Source organism: Cotesia glomerata, linkage group LG1 (assembly GCF_020080835.1).
Source record: "Cotesia glomerata isolate CgM1 linkage group LG1, MPM_Cglom_v2.3, whole genome shotgun sequence".
Classification (NCBI taxonomy): domain Eukaryota; kingdom Metazoa; phylum Arthropoda; class Insecta; order Hymenoptera; family Braconidae; genus Cotesia; species Cotesia glomerata.
In genome coordinates, this window is record NC_058158.1 from 28,554,283 (window position 1) to 28,568,388 (window position 14,106).

General features: G+C 29.5%; 1 protein-coding gene across 2 annotated transcripts in view; it reads right to left on the reverse strand.

Annotated features, from left to right (window-relative positions):
• The window catches only part of LOC123263193 (hemicentin-2), a 101,886-nt gene that overhangs the window by 16,581 nt on the left and 71,199 nt on the right, over positions 1-14,106 (reverse strand). For both annotated transcript variants that reach the window (XM_044725765.1, XM_044725773.1), the window contains exons 8-9: positions 6,680-6,839; positions 2,735-3,037 (exon numbers count right to left, since the gene is read on the reverse strand). In XM_044725765.1, the coding sequence (XP_044581700.1) occupies positions 2,735-3,037; positions 6,680-6,839 (463 nt within the window). The remainder of the gene's footprint in view (positions 1-2,734; positions 3,038-6,679; positions 6,840-14,106) is intronic.

The following is a 14,106-nucleotide window of genomic DNA, read 5'->3' on the forward strand; positions in this document are numbered from 1 at the left end:
AATTGTATTATTCTTAGAAAAAAAAGTATAGTTAAAATTGACGCTTTTTTGATTAAAAAAGTTTAAGTAGGTTTAAAATAATGTCAACGAAAATTGCAAAACCTTAAGGGGTTACGAGTAGTTAGGATTTTCAAAAAATCAATTTTTTTTTTGCATTTTCTCTAAGTATAATATCTTAAAAATATTCTCTGAAAATTTGAAGGTAATCTGATAATTACTTTTCGAGTTATTCGACAAATAACAAAGAGTGTATTACTGTACATAAATCTAATGTGAAACTTTAAATGCGCTTTTCTCAAAACTATGTTTTTTGAACTGGTGACAACAGTAACTCGAAAACCGCTTGGTAGATTTTAATGAAATTTATACAGCTTTTAGAATACGTAATAAACTCGGGCCTGATCGAAGGACTTTTTTTTTCAATAATTTCGATTTTTTATGACCAATTAACTGTTGATTTTTTCCCGAAAATCTAGAAAAAAATTTCTTGAGGCCGCCATTTTGTTAATTTTTGAAAAAAAAAAAAAAGCTTTGATCAGGCCCAAGATAATCTATTTATAAAACTAATTTTTCCTATCCGATTGATTTTTTATGAATCTCCAAGGACTTATGATAGTCACCGCAAGGACCTTTTTTTGGAACTGGATCAACACAAACAGCTATAACTTTGGAAATTATAAATTTTTTTTTTCCAAATTTTCGTGACTTCAAGTCAAAACATTGTGTAATAATGCTATATTATTACTTTTGTAAAATAACATGATTTAAAAGCAAAAAAAAAATTACTGCAAATTCTCATTTTTTCGTGTCTCTGACTACCCCTAACCCCTTAAATAATTAAATTTTAAATATTAATAACTACTTTGATAATAAATAAAAATAACTTAATCATAAAATTTTAATTTTTTTTCTAAATAACCAACAAAGATACTTTTACATTTCGATTTTTTTTTCAAAAAATTTATGTGTTATTGTGCAAGCAAAATTTTGTTTCACCAATAACGTTCATAAGTTAAGACGATGAATTCTTGGAATAATAAAATAAGCAGTCGAAACTTTTCCGATTCTAGAAAAACTTAAAATTTAATCTGTTTACCAGATATCGGAAAGACAAATTGCTTTTTTCAGTACCCGTGAAAAAATTTTTATGTATGGCCATTTATGAAAATTGGTCATATCAGACTGTACACAGAAAAAAAAATTTACTTGAACCAAGTAAATAATTTTGAAAAAGTTCATCTTCTTGATTTAAGTAGAAAAATTCATAAACTAAGAAATTTTTCTTGGTTTAAGTAAATTTTACTTGATTCAAGAATTTTTCGTCTTGATTCAAGACAATTATTAAGCCATTCAAAATTATTTTCTTGGTTCACAAATTTTTCATTTGATTTAAGTTGATTTTTTTTTCTGTGTATAGAGTATATATAATATTCAAACCAAAGAAAGTGTTGAATATCTTCGACAGAAGGCGCATGATCGCTGAATCGTCTCTTCACAAGAAAATTCAGTTTTAAGTGTTCATTTGAGGTTTTTTAAGGTAAAATCATTTCTTTTATAAGTTTTTATCCAATTAAGTTCAAGAAAATCAAAACAAAAAAATATCAAAATCTACATATAAAAAACAAAATCTGAATCAGTCGAGGAAAAGAATTATAAAATAACCACATTTAATTAAATTTGTATAATTCATGAAAAAATTTAAGATATGAAAACTATCAATAAACAGATTTAAAAAAAAAAATTCATAAAGAAAAATTTCTTTAACCTTTCTGAGGAACTTATCTGACAATAATTTTTAGTACAATTAACAACTAAAATAATTCTCATGTGACACGAAATGTTAATTAACGTACACATCTCTAGCAAAAATGTCAAATTATTTTTTTATCTTCATCTATAGTCTAATATGATCATATACGAAACTTTTTCACAAGCAATAATAGTATTTTTTAACCCTTTAACGCCTGAGTTAGACTAAGTGAGCCACATGGCACCGGAGTAGGAATCGCAAATGACGTGCGCTTACTGTCTCCACTACCTGAGTTTACGGGACTCTGCTTGGTGAGTACTGTCTAACAGCTATTAAATCAATTCTGTTGGTGCCCCGCTTAAAAACATTTGTCACCTGAAGCGTTGTCAAATCCTATTATTATTTAACGCTATTAGTAGGTACGCTACTGCTCATGAGAGCACACGGACACTCACTAACGCAGGTACGGGCCGTGCGCTAGACAGTCCGCAAAGTGGGGGAAACGCCCGAAGCCTCAGAGGGTTAATTTCGATTATATTTTGATTATGATTAGTTTTCCTCTTCCCTGATTATGATTAGTTTTCCCCGAAATTCTCATTATTCGAAATAATTAATAATTATCTTAATTTAATAAAAAGAAATATTTCAATTTAGAACTTTTTTTTCTACCTCACAAAATTCACCGTATTGGTATAAAGTTATAGAGTTCCATGGTTATAGTTTGTAATTTCAAGTATTACCTGTGTAATACCGAGTAATTGTATCATACGCTGTTCTAACTTTCTTTAAAGCGTTTCCAACTTTTAATGCAGGTGATTAATAAAAAAAAAAATCAGCTAAGAGAAAATAAAAACAAAGTATTCAACTAAAGTAATAAGGTAATTATTTTAGTTGTTATAAAAATACAAAAAGGAAAGTACTTATTGAATAAATAATAAATAAGCTTATTATTTTGAGTTATGAATAGATTATTATGAAACTTACTTGCAGGTACAATGTTGAAAATACAAGGTGTTCTTTGTCTTCCTACACTATTACTAGCCCAGCAGCCAAGAGTGCCGTAATCACTGTCAATTAAAATTGTATATTCCAAAGTACTAGTACGCTCATGATTTCTTGGACGTGAGTTTTGAATAGGCAATACGTCTCCCTTTGTTCCGTTAAAAGTCCAAGAAAATCTCACTCCATCATTTGGAGTTGCTTCAACTTCACAGCGTAATTTAACTGTTTCGTCGAGTAATGCAACAACATTATTATATTCAAATCCGACTTTGCATCTTGGAGCATCTAATAAATAAGAAAACAGTTTCAATATTAGTGTCTTCCTCGGATTTATTAATAATCGCATCCGAAAGTAATTGACAGATTATACTAATTATAAAATTTTCTTTTTATCTTATTGTTAAATAGGATTAGTTAGCGCAAAAAGCAAATATCTTTTTCAAGGATTTTTAACTTCCCGCTAAGGAAATTGAAAATTTTCAAAAATCGGGAAGTTATTGGTTTTACCCCGTTTTTCGAAAATCGAGTTTTCATCGGATCTCGATGTTTTGAGGTCCTAGGAAGCTTTCCTGACTATTTTCACGATGATGTCCGTACGTCCGTATGTGTGTGTGTGTGTGTGTGTGTGTGTGTGTAAGCCTCTCGTAACTTTTGAGCGGCTTAACCGATTTTATCGCGGTTGGTGTCATTCGAAAGGGCTTCGCCAAACTTAGATTTCCTGTAAGTTGTAACCGATTCGTACCAGTAGATTTCGAGAAATTGCAAAAAAAATGAGAAAAAAGTGACAAAAAAAGTTGTTTTTTGTTTTGGATTTCAAGCTCTTAACCTTGAAATCCCGCATCGATCGCCACATAGAGCGTCAGAATCGGTTGATGCGTTCGTGAGATATCGTTGTTGAAAAAAATCGAAAAAAGTGTTTTTTTGTAATAACTCCAAAATTTTTCATCAGATCAATTTTTTTGTTTGGAATCATTTATAGAGCTCAAAAAACCACATCGATCGACGCCTATCGCGTGAAAATCAGTTGATTTATTAAAAAGTTACAGCAGTTTGAAAATTAGAAAAATCGTGTTTCATCGAATTTTGATAAGACTTTAATAATTTTGATAAGCTCGAAGAGCTCAAAAGCATAGCAAAGCTATCTCTTTGAGCTCGGAGAGCTCAAAATAACACATAAATTGTATTTTTGAGCTCGAAAACGTCATAAGTGCAATTTTAAGCGCCTAGGTATGGAATTAGCGGGAAGTTACAGGGATGGCCTTCAGGGTCAACCGTTTTTCTAATTTGTTTTTTTAAGTGAAGTCATTAAAATACACTAATTACAAACATAAAAGATTTTGTTCTCTTTATTTTTCAATTTAGTGCAAAGGATAATATTTTGCAAGCCAGTAATAAATGCTCTATTAAATTTTAATAATTGCTCAATGTCGAGTTTATCCTAAAACAGTTGCATCGGTTGAAATCAATTTATTATCTAATCGATGGAGTCTTTATTTGTATCCTAGCTTTAGTAAGCTACCCAATAAATTTAAGGCACTGTTTCCAAAGTAGAATTTCTGTAAATCTATTTTGTTTGCATTGCGAAATAAATTTCGACTCCTCTAAATATATAGTCTTATTTTTAAAATTACGATCTTAATGAAACAAACTCTCGATAATGTTATTTTTAGTAGTTTAGACAAATTTAAATAATACAGTACACTGAGAAAAAAAAATACTTTTATTAAGAAAATTTTCTTGATACAAGAATTCATGTTCTTGAAAATTTTCAAGAATACACGGAAAAAAGTAAACTGTAATATTCACTCGGATTCCGGTTAATTTTTATAGTTTCAAACAGTAAAGCGGACATCGGGGTGGAAAAAATATAAATATTACAGAACTTAATGTAGAAAGTATAAAAGCCACAATTTATAATTTAACATCCAAAATAAGTGATTAGTAGCTGTCACTATAGTAAATAACGACTCTTTCATCTTAAAAAATTACAGTTTCAAACAGTAAACATTGCCATTTCAATATATAGTCCATACTATAAGGAGAAGGGGAACTCAGATGAAAGAGAAGGGGGTCTCACTCTGGGAGAATTTAACATTTTAAACAGTCAAAATTATACTTTTAAAATATACATTTTACCAGTCCAAGCAAGTCAATAATTACAGTTTGATTTTTAGCGTTGCGTTTAAAATTTACTAACTTTATTTTATACTTTTTACATATCATAAGATCATTTTTTAGGTATGAAATGATAAATATCAAAGTCTGAATTCTTAATTATTATACTTTAACATTTTAGACATTTACATAGCGAATATTACTGTTTGAAATAGTATTTTCTTCCATGTAAAGAGTAAATTGTAATGTTTAAATGGTAAATATTATAAAGTGAATAGTAAAATCACGATTTTACTGTTTGAAATGATAATTTTTAGCAGTTGATCATTACTTATTATAAATCGACTGTTATTTATTACAGTTTACTTTTTTCCGTGTATATATTCTTAGCTCAAAAACTTGTTAAATTGATTGAAATAATTTTTATTTGATTTAAATAAAGCTATTCTGTTGTTTATCTATTATCCAAGGATAAATATTGATGTTCTTCTCTTCAAAAATTAATAATTAATAATAATAGAATAGTTGATCGTTATCAAATTTCTTGAACCAAGAAATTGTTAAGGTAGTTCTTTCCCAACCTATAGTTTATGCTACTGCTGTCTTTTTCATTCGCTAGTGTCGCCTCTCTTACGGGCTATCGCTCACTTACCTCCACGCATGACTTTATTTGTTTACTTCACTAGTTTATCAATGATTTCTTAATAACTATGTGGTAGGGAATTCTAAAATTTTGTAGGGTAATTATACATGTATTAATCTAAGTAATATTAGTTTTTCGTGAAATTCTTAAAATTTCTTCAATACAAAAATAATAAAACTTCGCGGTTTTCTCTCTCTTTTCCCATACCGCCTGAGTAAAAATGTCATTTTCAATTGCAATTATCTTCGGTTAGACGTGGTAAATCGTCTCTAAATTTTAACAGCGTGTGTATTATGTATTTACATACTTCTATACGAAATTTGGGAGATTTCTTGAATTTTTGCTTTTTGGGCCCAACTATCTTAATTAAGTAAAAGTATTTTTTTTTTCTCAGTGTAAAACTTCGATAACGTAAAAATCTCTCTAACTTAAATTTTTGTGTCCCCTTCCCTTCAAAGCCCTAAGACTTTTGACACTTGATCGAATAATTTGAACATTGCTCGTTAACAAAAAACAAACAAGTTCTTTCAATCAAATAAAATTGGAAGTGAGAATTCGCCCGATGAGGGACGGGACACGGGTCTATACATTACACTATGCCCGTGCTCGTACCCGTGCCCCGTACGTATGAGATATCGGCACGGGTATAGTGTATAAATAGACCCGTACCCCGTGCGGGCGTTCATCGGGCGAATTCTTACGCACTCAATAAAATTATCTTTAAGGAAGAAAAATTCTTTATTTCAAGAAATATTTTGCTTAATTCTAGCGAAAGAAATTTCTATTCAAATTCTGTTTATAAAAATGTCACGATCATCCTTGTGAGGTAATTCATTGTTCAATTACAAAATTTTTTCATAAAAAAGCACTTAATAGTAACATTTGAACAAAATCTAGTTTAATCTAATTTTTTAATAAATAAACTTGGTTAAATCAAAATTTGAACTTTCTTTAAAATTTTCTTTGACTTTAATCAAAAAATATTAAAAATAATAAATTGGAAAGTTCAAATACGTGCATGTTGGTACAAATCGAAAATAAATTATATCGATGCGCAAATAATTATCGAGAGTAGAGCGGAACCCGAATTGATACTTTGTACTTGACTAATGCGATTATTTCTCAATAAATTTTTACCTAAAAATATTTTTAAGCAAGTTTGAACTTACACTTCATATAGATGAAAAGTGGTTGACTTCTTGCTTCTCCAACATCATTTTTAGCATAACAAGAATACTCTCCAGAATACTGAAGACTTAAGACTCTTAATGTTAAAGTATTTGCAGCTATTAGGATTCCTCTTGCAATGTCATGTTCTAAGCGAGTATCCTAAAATTAACAAACAAACATTCACTTTCAATTATTTTATCACTATTTCTCTATAGAAAGCATTAATTTTTTCTCACAATATTAACAAACGTTCTTTGAATGCAGTTTTGGTATTGGAATTAATTTTTAAATTAATCGCTTTTATTTATTAACCCAACATGTAATAAATATTTAATTGTAAATTAATTACGTAAATAAGACCTTCTAAATAAATGAGGGTATAAATGTATTTAATAATTATAAAATCGCAAATAATTATTTAACCTGTATTCAGTGTATACCTTGGAATTCAGTCAAGTTCATATTTACATTGCTTAGTCGATAGTGACGATAAAAATATCCGATGAATTTTATTAGAATAATAATTTATATTTACATTAAAATTTGCATATGTTAATTTAATTTACTATCGATGGAATAATCACTCAAGCCAATTATTTACATTCAAATTCAATAGTTGCATAAATTGTCGATATTCTGAATTGTAATAATTTCGAATTATAAATAATGATATGCATGAAAAATAATGCAGTTTCAAATTATTTATTTTAATTATAATTCGAAGTCTGTATATCTTGCATTCTATTTTTTTCATTTCTTTTCATTAACGCTTTATATTAGTTTTCTTGATGATATGACGCTGATTGAGCATACAAAGCTCTTGATTTGGGGCTGATTGATTTGCACAGTCAATCGGAGATGGACAAGCCTCAAGCTCATCTCGTTGATTTGCTATCAGCGTGTTTGAGACCATCAGTATTATATCCTTTGTGACTAAACTACGACAGCTTTGTAATAGGTTTGTCGAGTCTTAAGATTTTCAGAATTTTTGAAAATAAACGTTTTAAATCAGTAACAATTTTATTGAAGTCAAAAGTCGAGTTTTCGTTTTCCAAAAGTCTTTAGAAACTACAAGAAGCAATTTTTTTTCTTAAAAAACATCAAGCTGTCACATCAACAATTGAAAAGCAAGCGTTGGAGATGTAGAACATTTTGAAAAAATAATTTAGAATTTGTCAAGAAAAAAAAAACATAATTTACTGTCATGTAACTCGTTTAAGAATTTTTTTGGGAAACGTTAGAGAGACCAATTGAATCTTATTCCTCAGGGATATTCGATGAACAGGCAAAAGAATTTAACGAGAAGTTAAATTACCGTTTTTCTCGTACGACACGGCTCGTTGAAGGCACATTCCCATTGGTTTTCTCATGCCCCATTACACATTTTTAGCTCCACTACGAATTTTTTCTAACAATACTTTTATATACAAAAGTACACTCGATATTTGATTTACTTGGTTTATTGTCAATTTATCCGAGAAAAAAGAAGGTAAGAGAAAAGGTTATCTCAACGAGGTTGAAAATAAATTAAAAAGCCTTATTATACCAAGTAATTACTTTTTTGTGATATTTACCAAACCAACTGGATAATTACAGCAGGAGTAAAGTATTTGTTCCAAACAGTGTGCAATTAAATGTTTAATTCATGACTTATAAAATATTCTCTATTGTTTTAAGCTGTCGTTTTTCTTCAGTGAATAGTGAAAATTATTAAATGCTTTAAAGATTTTTAACATTTCTACCAATGATATATTTCAACCTACTTTATGTTGAAGAGAAGTTAAAATACTGTAATTGATTTAGTTTTAAAATAAATTCTTTACGCTAGATTTTTTATTTTCATCAAAAACTTATGAGATGTCATTGTAAATTATTGAGTGTCTCATAACACATGTATTTAATGTAATTACAAATTTTATATTCGAGTATAAATTTAAAAAATGATCCTATAAAAATAAAGAAAAATAAAAGGTGGACAGTTTTCAGCAAAGAGAAGTTGAGTGGGCGTAAAATTTAAAAAGTACGTATACGCTCAAGTTTATTTCGATTCTCTTGGCAATAAATATTTATGCGGATTGTGGTGTATTAAAGGAAAAGTAATCTAGCCGTTAAAGAATTGAGAAAAGTTTCTACGCTGAATAAATATAACGAACAACAACAATCACGATTGCACTGGCTTCTTCTCTACTCTGTTGTATATATTAGAATGGATCATTTTAAAGCTCTGTGGTTTTTAGTCTCAATGCAATTGTTTTCTTTTAGAATTTTAGTTATGGTTTTACTGAGAATCTGCCGTCAACATTAGCTGCCGAAAATGACAAATTACGAATAAAAAAACTTTCACATAATTCCGAAAAAATGTTTTTTATCATTAAAAAAATATATTGTTTGGGTACTTTTGAGATCATTTTGAACAATAATATTGCTATGACAAAATCAAATATCAATAATTTAATGAAAAACCTGATGTGATAATTTTATAAAACCAACCAGCTAATCAAAACTGCTTTATAAATTTACCATAAAAAATTGATTATCACTCACAACGATATAAAATCGTGAAAAAGGCTCAAATTTACGTCAAGACGTTCCTGATGAGACCAAATTTAACTATAAAAATCGCTTTTAAAATAAATAAATGCCCGATACAAATTTTTTTTTATTATTTTAATTATTTGAATGATAAATTAACGATCACCAAAAAAAAACATTAAATCGTGAAAAGGTATAAATTCAGGTTGCGATCTATTTGACGGTACCAAATTTTACTGTAGAAACCCATTTTAAATAAACTAATTCTTCCGTAATTATAAATTAAAACATAGTAATAAGCTCAAAAGTTTCACAATGTTCTACAATTACCGTGGCTCAGCGGTAATTTTTAAGAAAATTTTTTTCCGTGTGCAATTACCTCTACACGGAAAAAAAAATTTTGCTATAGGAACTCTATAGTAGTTAGTTAGTTGTAAAAAGTTCCAGTAGGTTAACGTTTTCTTATCGTAACAATACCGTTTGGCTCCTGCAACTCTACATCGTTGAGCTCTGAGAGCTAAACGTTATTTACCTCTCACAACTCTACAGGATCGTTCTGAGACTATAACAAATTTTTGGCAGTCTGATTAATAATTTTTTTTACGATTTAGCATTGATAATTTAATAAATAAATGCGACAGAACGAATTTATATTGCCAACAATAATTGTATATGACAAATAAGAATAGTATTATAATAGAAATAGAATAATAATAGAACTTATATTACAAATAAAAATTATTTGTAAAATAAAAATATGGTCGTCACAAAATTATCTTATTTTCTTGATTATATTAATAAATATTGGACATAAAATCACTACCGTATGTGCACAAGAAAAGATAAATAAACGAAAACAAATTTTATTTTGTGTTAAATGGGGTCTTTTGAATGTATTTCGATAACTTATTACTTATCACAATATATTCAACTAATAAATTTAATTAACAGTTGTCACAGGGTTTTTATTCCCTGTGTGCGTCCCTCCCTGCGCCTAAATTTGGCAACAGATCCACACTCGGTGTGTCTCTGAATTTATTATTATATATTTATTTATTAATTTATTTATTGAATTTATTATTATTAGATTATTTATATTTGAAATTTCTAATATTATTGTTATTAATTTAAGAATTAATTTATCTTTATTTCAGACATTTATAATGAATTATTCATAATTTATTATTATTATTATTATTTGTATGCATTGCCGTAAATCATTGTCATATAGTACCTAATTTTACTATGAGTGATAAATCATAGACTTTACTCGCACGGGTGAGGCCCTACAATATCGATCGCAAACAAAGAGTTTATTGAATTAGGGAAAATGGCTAGAGAGGCCATTGTTGTCGAACACGAGGCCTCGAACGGTTTACGGTGACAAAAATAGAGCAGACACGCGTTGACCCGCTTGGTGTGAGGTACACACGCGGGACCTCCGCTATTGTAAGGAGTGTGGATTTGGTGCCTTGGGTTGAGTTTCCTTTCTGGTGAGTACTCACAAGTTGAGATTGATTAATATCCGCACACCGCTGTCTCCTGGCTTAAATAATTTATTCTTTTATTGTTTAATTAAATTCACTATCGATTTGTCGAGTCGATCCCGTAGCGAGTAAGGGTTATTTTAAGGGAATACTTGTACCTATCCCGAAAGCCTCGTGTGGATCCCTGAAACGGCCAGCAATTACTAATTAAAGTATTACACTTACATTAATTATTATTACGTTTGTAAATAATATTGAAAAGCTAATATCTAAAATTATCGTTTATATTGGTTTAATTGTTTGAAACCTATTATATTTGTTCCATAAAGGATTTATTCTGTTATTTGGAAAGCACACGGAAAGAAAATTATGGGAACTATTCCTATACCAATATGGGAATGGTTCCCATAATGCTATAAGAATCATTCCTATACTATTATAGGAATGGTTTCCATAATTTACGGGAAACATTCCCATAATAGTATAGGAATGGTTCCCACAACATGAAGGTTTAAATCCTACATGGAAAAAAAAAATTGGGGTTGCCGCATGATACATTCCTGTGGAAGATACATGACTTTCATATGACAGCAACATGATTTTCATGTGGCAGGCAGCAATAGTTAAAACAACAATAATGATTAAATAATAATCATAATAATAATTTATATTAAGAGAATAAAAACAATTTTGTCTCCTGGATAGTCACATGATGAAATCGATTTCTTAGTGAAATTTAGTGTCATTGCAAAGGACTTGACATGAATTTGTGCCTTTTCAAGGTTTCATATCATTCTCGTCGATAGTCAATTTATGATGATAGTAAATTTATAATAGATATTTAGGTTGCATTCGAAAATGCTCTATCTCTAAACATATAATTGAGAAATGACCTTGTATCTTGTGAACTATTGACATTTTTAAAGATATAAGTTTATATTGATGTTACATTCATGGAGACCTTTCATCTGAGTACCCACATCAATTTTTCATATATTTAATATATTTATATATATTATATATATGTATATATGAAAAATATATCAAAAATGCAGTGGGTACTCAAATGAAAGCTCTTGATGAGTGTAACATCAACACGAGCTTATATTTTTAAAAATATCAATAATTAATAAATGACCTTGTATCTTGTGAATTATTGACATTTTTAAAGATATAAGCTCATTTCGACATTACAGTAATACGTCACTCATCGAGACCTTTCATTTGAGTACCCACATCAATTTTTCATATATTTTATATATTTATATATATTATATATATGTATATATGAAAAATATATCAAAAATGCATGTGGGTACTCAAATGAAAGCTCTTGATGAGTGTAACATCGGGACGAGCTTATATCTTCAAAAATGTCAATATCTTACCAGACACAAGGTCATTTCTTCATTATGTATCTAGACACAGAGCATTTTCAAATGCAGCCTAAATTCTTATTATAATAAATTGACTATTGGTGAGAATGATATGGAACCTTGAAAAGGCACAACTCCAAGCAAAAATTCATTTTATCACATAAATACACTGGCCACAAAATTTTTCTTATTCTCTTAATAATATAGATTATTATTATTTTTATTATTATTATTTAATTATTATTGTTGTTTTACCTTTTATTGCCTACAACATGAAAATCATGTGGCTGTCCAATTTTTTTTTCCGTGTATATATTATAGGAATTTTTTTGAACTCACTCCGCACGAAGATTTAATCTTTATTTTATTTTAAGAATGATTCCCATAATGGTATAGAAATGATTCCTATAATATTCTAAGAATCCTTCCTATACAATTATGGGAATAGTTCCCATAATGATATAGGAACCATTACTATATTATTATGGGAACATTTCCCATAATATTATGGGAATGGTTCCTATAATTGTATACGAAGCATTCCTATAATTATAGAAACCATTCCTATACCATGATTGGGAACCATTCCCATTATTATGGGAAATTTTCCCATAATTCTGGGAAAATTTCCTATAATTATGTGAACAGTTCCCATAATTCATGGTAACAGTTCCTATAATTGCCTGGGAACTGTTCCCATAAAATTATAGGAATAGTTCCCATATTTTTCTTTCCGTGCAGATTTAGTTTTAAGTAACACTGTTTATAAATAAATAATTTATTTTTGTTAATATTTTCTGATTCATTAATGATTTATTTTATGTAAGTTACTTCCCGGATTACTTCCCTGTCATCCGTCCTTTATTTTAGCAGGATCTTCCGGAATATTACATAGATTTAATTACTTATTGTTTCTTACTCGGTATTTTACCCTAATTTTATTTTAATTGTACTGCAACCTACGCTTTTCATCCGCATTAACTCGAATCGTTGATTGATCGTCCGGCGCGGCCCCTGGAATTGTTATTATTTTTGGTAATTTTTCATAAAAATTACCTGGCGTCCAAATGTGCACTAACCCAGCCTGAGGGGTTTCCGGGTTAATTTATTATATATTTAAAAGGGCGAGCGTGAAATACCCTACCCAGCCGATATCTCCGCCATCGGTTGAATTTAGTTAAATTTTGGGGAATAGTATTGTTACACAGTCACTGCAAATGAACCTTGAAAAACCATAAATACAAAACTGTTCTAACGAAATTCAATTTGACAAAAAAAAAAACCTATTTCCTTAAATAAATAAACTGGAAACTTAATTGTCCTCATATATTTTTAATAATATGGATGAGTAACAAAATAATTCTGTTTGTTATTTTAGAAGGTTATGAAATATGTCAGCGCACTCCACTACTGCGCAACGTAGGGCGCTCCCAACAATACCGTTTGGCTCTGAGAACAATCCCGTAGAGCTCTGAGAGCTCAACAACATTGAGTTATCAGAACTAAATAACATTATGTTACTGTAACTCTATAACGAATAGTAAACTGTGTATAGTTGTGGTAACTCTACAGTTAGGTTACCAGAACGAAATTTTTTTTTCCGTGTACCATTTTTTACTCTAATAAAATACATAGCAAGTCATATAATACTTTTTTAGTGACCAAAAATATTCATACACATGTAAAGCTAACCAGATAAATGGAATTATTTGGCTAAACACGACGATCTTTAAAGAAATTGCTAGTAACACTGATATAGATATAACAAATCATGAGTCAGACAAGGATGAACCGTAATTTAGAGCCACCTACACCCTAGTTGAGGCTCTAGTCGGAGGAAATTGTCAGAATATTCGGGATCCCCACGTAACTGCCGGAAATGGAGGTCTACAATGAGGATTAAGGTGCTTCTTATACGCGAAAAGGAACAGCTTTAACAAGAACAGTCAGCACGTACCGAAAGAGACACTTGACGAGACACTTCGGCTTTGTTCTCTCGACGAATATAAAGTAGCGTTAGGTCAGCCATAC